The following is a 7955-nucleotide window of genomic DNA, read 5'->3' on the forward strand; positions in this document are numbered from 1 at the left end:
GACTTTTGACAAGAAGGGGAGAGTATATATACACTGATATAATGTTTACGATATGCTGATATAATCTGTAGTTCTTCTAGACTGTCCTACTGTAGCTCATCTTTTGGCCTCTTCCACATGGTTGTTCAACCATAGATTGTCAGTCTCCACCATAGCTGGTTATCAGGCAGCTTTGTTCACTATATTTTACCACCAATTGTTTGTTTCCCTGTCCTCTCCACTTCGTTCCAATCCTTCCTTCCTTCACTGACTCCCATTCCTGATTTGGAACTCGGGAACTTAATGTGGTTCTACAACACATGCCCCATTCAAGATGTTGGCTTTTTTTCTTTGTACTATCTTTCTCTTAAGACATACTTTCTTCTCCTTTTTGACTGAGTTTGCCGTTATTCTGACATGTATGCCACAAATGTTTCCCACAGTCTCTTTCACTCTACTTACTTCTCTACCTGGACCAGGCTTTTCTTCCTATGACTTCAGCTGCTTGGGAAGGTGAGTAGTCTGGTCATTCTTTTTCTCCTTCTCTTCTATTTTCCACATTTGTGCTCATTTGGACCCGGAATAGCTTCTGTGCCTAGTTTGGGCTGTTTGGTTTTATTTGGTACATATATCTTCTTTTTGAGTTCCTGCCATTGTTTGTTTCTACCTTTTCACCCCTCTTCATCCAGGGACTTCTTGTGTACTATCCTTACTGGGTGGGTCTGCCAACTCCTCTGCTTGGTATTTTCTTCCCTCAGTGTTGATGCTTGCAGGCTTTTTCACATTTCATCACATCAAATTCATCACCTGTCTCACTTTCTTGTATCTCATTTTTGTGTACACTGAGATGAAATTCTTCAAGCTGGCATGTGGAAGATTCCCTACATATTCGTTCCACATTATTTTAGTCACCTGACTGCTTTATTCTCACGCATGATTTTAACTCCCTCTCTGGTCTCTATTCTTCAATCTATGCAGGGTAAGAAGTGTGTTTTCTTTTTTCATTACTCTTTTCTCCTTTATGGGATCACTCAAGGTGACTTAATTACCCAATCCAGACCATACCATTCCATGGATTATCATGGAAAAAGTCAGCATCAGGGAACTGTTTCCCCACTACTTTGACTTGCATTTGATGATTTCTAAAAATAGGGTTTTGCAATCACCCACTGCACTGTCTCTAGAAAAATACTTTTCTGGCAGGCATCTGATGGGGACCCAGGCACTTCTGCAGGTCTCCTCACTGCATATTCTCTCCATCTTCTTCAAATGGAGAATAGGAGACTTACCAGTTACTAACTTTTGGGGTGATGGACATTGGAAAGTTCTTTACTGATTGCACACAGCACCAGTGGGAAGTAGGGTGGTGGTGACACTGTGTTTTTGCAGGTCACCCTTCAAATGGCTAGTGCACCCTCCTCGTGCACTGAGAATCTGTCGAATTGAGTTAAGGTGAGACATTCTCCATATGGTCTGATCACACCCTAACCACACTACACTTTTTGCAAATGATTGGTTGGTTGTAATAAAGTTCTGTCGATCCATGCAACACTTAGGTCTATTTTTACCTTTCCAGATAAAAAGTATACTCTTGTTGAGAAGAAATGCAGTCTTCCACGGGTGTACCCCTATGGATCCTCTGCCATCAAGTGTTATACTCCATGGGATTTCCCTTTGAATGCTTTCTGAAGGGAGTTGATATAGGTTTAATGTATGCACCAGCCCCTCCACCATATCATTTAGGGTTTTGAGTTATTCTGTGTGAAGAGGTAAGGTATCATCTCAGAAATTAACTTTTTCTTCTACTCACTTTCCCACCAATCTTCCCCACTTTTGGTGCATTTTCTTCTTGCCTCGTCTAAGAATGAAGTTATTTAGAGTGCAAATGCTTAAGGGGACTTACTGTGTAAGAAGGTTGTGTCACCCTCTTATTGGTGGAGAGCTAGTGTTGTATGATGATAACAGCATGCACTAGCACAATTTATATTAAACACATGATTTTTAGGTTGGAGTTAGTTCAAGGCTAGTGGGATGCAAGTCTCATAAGCATGCATGAGAGGGATCAAGCTATTCTGTATGAAGAGGTATCTATCGAAAATACATTTTCACACATAGAAAATGTTAACTTCTGTTACTAGTAAAATTATGGAATGGTTTTTCTGATATTGTGCTTCATTGTGTGCTGTTAACTTCATTTATTAGGTAGTTATATATTAATGTGAAGAGCAGTTTTAGTTTGTTTCTATTTTTGGCTTGTGATTGTGTGTACACATATAGTGGTTAAGTAAGTTATATTAAAATTATTTTTTAGCATCACCATGTTGTTATAGTTCCTACCACCACATCCAGTCATATCCTTTGCTTCCATTGGAAAAGGTTCTGTCATAACTAAAGCACTCTCCTCCTCCCTGCAGCCTTCCATAAGACCTCTAGTGTACAAGGATAACTTTTTCCAGTTCTCCCTACTCTGAACACGCCATTATAATGATAATCTAAGTGTATGAATATCATATGTCAGAAAAGGCTATAAAGTACAGTTCCCAAAAGCGAAAAATTTTCAATAGCATCATATTACCTATAAAACATGAAACTATGTAAAAAATATAATTTTGATACATGCCATTCCATTGCAACCTTACATTGTCTTATCTGTCATGTGGCTTGCTAATTTGCATATAAAGATTCATTTTAATATGACATATTCAACCATCTATAGAAGGGTGAACTCATTGAGCTAAATCATTCAATCCTGTATTTTTGTGTAATAACTACCAGTAAAGAAAATGTTGCTGGCCTTTTGTATATATACGTTATGTTTCAGCTTTAAACTAAATGAAAAATAAAATATACTAAATATTTGTGATTTTGAATTTCAATGTTCATATGTAAAAATTAAAGGTTTAGTTCTACAATTTTTTTAACAAGTTATAGTGTTTATTTTTTTGTTCCAAACGTTTTGCTGTTTTGTACTACAGTGTATTTTCTAGAAATAGGGTTAAGGAATGTAGGATTAATTTTTATAATTTCAGTGTAAAGGAAAGTATTTTGACCATAAAAATTTTAATGTACTTATATTTTTTGTTGAATTAATGGATTGGTTTATCAAGTGGTGTCTGTTATCCTTTTTCATGTTCTTTAAAATATGAGTATGTTGGGCAAATGCTTAGGTCTCAGAAACGTAATATAATATATTGGGCAATTTGTCTTTTGTGCCAAGATTTTTGTGAGTTACTTATTTTTAGCAGAAAAAAAACTTTAGGTTAGTGAAAAATTCATAGGGTACAAAGTTAACTTATTTTTTACACTCATATGATTTCAAACTTACAGTGAACAAACATAAGAGGGATGTGGAAAGAAAAAGAAACATCTGCAGTTGATATGGTTTTTATGAAAAGTTTTAGGCCTGTTAATTTCAAATGCTTCTCCAGCTTTTGGCATTTAAACAATAACTTTTATTAAAGTACTGCACTACATACATAAATAACATTTTCATAAAATCTTTTGTTTCTCATCATCTAGCCCAATTCAAGAATTTTTATATTACCGTAAATACCTGCATATAGTACAACTCCATATTTAGTGTGTAGTATATTTTTTGGCCTTGCATATTAGGAGAAATCAATATACCCATGTATAGTGCACAGAGCAAGTGTAACAGCTGATTGGCCTTTGTGTAGTGAGTGGTGTATTGTTGTGTTGATTAGTAACTGTATGTATGTGTATGAGTGAATACCAAACAATGAACAAACAAAGGCCGAAATTATGATCATCTGTAATTTATATATATGTGTTTTAGATAATGCCCTGGGCATAAAGTATAGGAGAGTGACTATGATTGAATATTATTGTGAATGTATTGTAGCAAAGGGTAGTAAAATCATCTTACGACACAGCATAAAAAATAAGATCCAAAAAATTGAAAAAGGTTTGCTCACTCATATTTTGGCTGATCATTATTAGCAAATACTAGCATATAAACCATACAGTTGTTATAGTTGACAAAATACACCCATTCTGCATGTATGACTTGAAGCATAAAATATAAATGTCTAGAGTTCAGTCTTTTGTTTATTCCTTTTCATTGTGGTTATGTTACTGACTTCTGGTGATCCAATAGCAACAAACAATAATCACATAAAAATATAAGATATGTTGAGGCAACATTCTGATACTACTATCCCATAATGCACTCTTCATATTTAAGCCAAAATATTTGGAAAAAAGTGTGCACCATGTGTAAGTATTTATGGTAAACGATAGGCCTTTTGGGTAGTGACTTGTGGGAGACAGGAGATCTAAAATTGTGTATTGACATGCGTATGATTTTGAATCCACAATGGGCACATAATGAGGAATGTGGAGAAAAAAATATCTGAGTTAATGTGATTTTTATCTTTCTAGCTTGGAACATCCCCATTACACATAGCTGCTCAGAATGGGCATGTTTCTACAGCTGAACTTCTTCTTCGAGCTGGGATTAGCCGTGATGCACGCACTAAAGTAGATAGAACTCCACTACACATTGCAGCTCAAGAGGGTCATTTAGATATTGTTGAATTACTTCTGAAACATGGTGCAGATGTGGATGCAAAAGATATGGTATGGCAAATAGCTCATGAAGTTTTAGTTGGAAATTAATACCATTATGTATGATCAAGATGTTATTACATTACAAATTCTGTTTACTTCAGTTCTTTCTCTTTTCTCATTTTGCTAAAACAGACATCACTTAATGGAATTTTATCCCAATATACATTTGTTTCATAAAACTTTAAGGTTCTTGTATTTAAATACTCTAAGAATAGTAAAATAGTAAAATGAAGTTGTGATTCATATTAATTTCTCAAATAATTTTTCTTTGTATAGTGTTTAATTATTTAATGTAAAAATATCCGATGTTTTCAAATATTCATGTTACTAAGTGAAAAAATATAAACATTTACTTCAAACTAACCACATTTAGTACAATATAATGACTTCCTAAAAACTTTTCAAAAGTAATAGTTATTAGTACTGCATTAAAGCTGTGTTGAAATCAGATACAATATGGGCAGTTTTTGTAGTCTTTATTTGTACAAAGTATTGTATCATTATTATTCATATTGAGATATTTTTAGATACAAATGAATGACATTTCAGAAATGAAACCTACCTCTCTGCACCATTAAGAGCTATTACCTCACACACAACTTTCAAGGAATTACCAGTTCATGTCCCAGTCCTTGAACTCCCACCTTTACATGTGTCTATGTGTATTGCACCATTCTTTGTCATAATATCATAAAGCTGTAGCCCTCTACCAATAAGAGCATGACACAACTTGTATGCATGGTAATCCCTGTGAGCACTAGCACATGATCATACACTGATTGTTTTCTTGGCATTGCTTGTGTTCAAACATGATTTTTCTTGTTTGTTTTTATTTTGCTTCTAGTTGACTTAATCGACAGCCTTTCTTTAGTGCCACATTGCTTTTGTTTTTCTTGTGTTTTTGTTCCATCCACCTGATTACAACTTTGTTTTCTCTAACCATCACATTTCTATGTTAGGGTTCTTTCAAGTAAATACTAGAAAAAATCCTGGGACTGAGACATTCCATTTTAGGCATTTTCTCCTACTGACTCAACAGCAATTGGAAACAATTTTATCTTTTCATGGACTGACAGTTAGTTGTTCTCCCTTTTGTTTACTTAATAGAGTACACTCCTGCATGTGACAGGTCTTAGATTTCACTACATGGCCATGTACTTTCAAAGTTGTAGGTAATATAACTTTCATAGCCTTACTGAACTGTGATGAACCATGATGTACCAACAAGTAAACTGATGGTGTTCCCACTCATTAGTTGGTTCCTTTCAGCCTATTTCTTCTTCAGTTCCGGATCTTAGTCATTTCTTTCTTTGCCTACTGTGGAGCTTGCCTCTCCAGTTGGTTATTTTAGCCAGCTCTTCTATTTCTAGCCTTTGTTTTCTGGTTCTTCATTCCCTGATGAGGAATAGGTACTTCTTCCTTTTCTGTTTGATAACCATATGAATCAGTTATGTGATATTCTATGATTTCTTACCTGTGTACCATATTTAACCACGTATTTCTTGTCCCTCTTGTCTTTATGGTTCTTTTGGTATAGCATCAAGTCATGATGTTTTTATATTTATTGAACCCCAATCTCTTGTGTCATTTCTCTCTGTTTAAGGTGCTCCTTTTTTTCCTTCTTTCCAGCTGTATGCTTGTTTTTGTCTATCTTTACTCTGTCCTTAATCTCCTCACCAAGGCTCATATAGCTCCAGTAGTTTTGGTGAGAATCTCTATTATTCTTTACTTCCCACTTTATTTCCATTTTTCTTCCTCTACTATCTCTGTTTTGTCCTGTTTTTGTTTTGGGAACTCCTCAGTCAGATGTTTACATCCCTTCTTCCTATATCTGGTAACTTCATCTTGCAAATTTGCTTACAGCCTGTAAACTTATATTTTTTCCTTGATTTTCTGATTCACTGGTTCACATGTACCTCTGTCTGCCACTTATCCTCAGGAATCATGTTGGGCTACTCATCTCCTGTTGTTTTTTCTCTCACTTCTGCTCATTATCCCCCTTCCTACAAAGCTAGCTGTTGTGGCTTTCAGTGGTAACTCTTCCTTGGAATCAATCCTGAGCTCTGGTTCCTTTGGTTCCTGCTTCTCCCACTTTACCTGCTTGTATTTTTCTTCTCCAGTAGCCCTGAGGCTCTGCACTTTCTTTCTCATCATTTCTGGCTTTTATTTCTTTTTTTTTTTCACCTCTTTCTTATCCTTTTTCCACAGATCCTCTGGATCTTCATCATCTTCAGGAAGTGGTGTCCTCTGTTGATGGCAGAAGCTATAGAAACTGTTCCCACCCAGGGTGCATATGCATCCTTGAAAGTTCTTGAAATTGAGAATGGAATATCAAAGGCTTGAAAGAGCTTGAAAAGGGGCTCTTTTTTTTTTGCAAAAGTACTTCATAAGTACTTGAAAATATTATAATATCTAAATCTATCAAAATATTTAACTCATGCATGTTGCAGAGTTGAGCACAATAGATAAAGTCTTTTTTTTCTTTTTAGTCTACATTCGTATGTGGAACAAATAAATAGGAATTTTATAAAATTTCAGTGGAATCCAATTGATTTTTATATAGATTTTAGCTTTCAAAAAGTGCTTGAAAATCATTTTGAGAGTGCTTATAAAGTGCTTGAAATGGATCTTATCAATTCAGTATGAACCATGGCCACCCTACTTCGCTTCACATTCCCATTTGTCCTATATCTTGTCCTTTTTCCAGTTTGTCCTCAGTGGTCATGTCTGTCAGTTTCATGCCCCTCCTTTCAGCCTAGCTATATATGGCTTCTTATGTTTTTAGCTGGGTCATGTACTCCTTTACTCAATGCATGCATCTTCTGGGCCTTCATTTCCATTGTTATGTCATTTTTGACTTCTCCTGGCCTTGTTTTGATGGGAATTGGTAATTACAACTTCTACTATTCTTTGGGAGATCTAGGTGGTCTAACTATCAAAATACATTTTGAATTCAACTCTGTTTCTTTCCACATGGGTGTTTTCTTTAACTCTCTCACATGGAGTCGGTTCAACCCTCTTCCCTGCATATTCACCCAATGGAAATGTTGGTAACCAAGACACTTCTCTCTTGTATTTGGGGGCTCTTCCCTTCCTCAGGAGCCCTGATTCCACATGGTTGTGCATGCAGATCCCCTTCAGTAGTCTGTGTGGAATCATTGGAACATGTCCTTCAATCTCTTATCTGCTCTTGTCTCTACCTTCCTCATTACATCCCACTTTCATGGTGGCTCAGTTGCTCCAACACAACCAAGAACATACCACTCTCCACTCCTGGTCTGAATTGCATCTTTAAACCAATTTCTCTATTTCTGATTTGGAGGGGGGGGGGGTCTTAACACCACTCCCTCTCTTTGGGAACTGGTCTGCAGAGGAGTGTTCTCTTC

At 35.9% G+C, this 7955-nt stretch overlaps 1 protein-coding gene across 2 annotated transcripts in view; it reads left to right on the plus strand.

Moving 5' to 3' along the window:
• LOC106471838 (GA-binding protein subunit beta-2-like) overlaps positions 1–7955 on the plus strand; it is a 71760-nt gene that overhangs the window by 36482 nt on the left and 27323 nt on the right. For both annotated transcript variants that reach the window (XM_013932458.2, XM_022400445.1), the window contains one exon: positions 4381–4578. In XM_013932458.2, coding sequence (XP_013787912.2) covers positions 4381–4578 — 198 coding nt within the window. The remainder of the gene's footprint in view (positions 1–4380; positions 4579–7955) is intronic.

Source organism: Limulus polyphemus, unplaced genomic scaffold (genome assembly GCF_000517525.1).
Source record: "Limulus polyphemus unplaced genomic scaffold, Limulus_polyphemus-2.1.2 Scaffold4896, whole genome shotgun sequence".
NCBI lineage: Eukaryota > Metazoa > Arthropoda > Merostomata > Xiphosura > Limulidae > Limulus > Limulus polyphemus.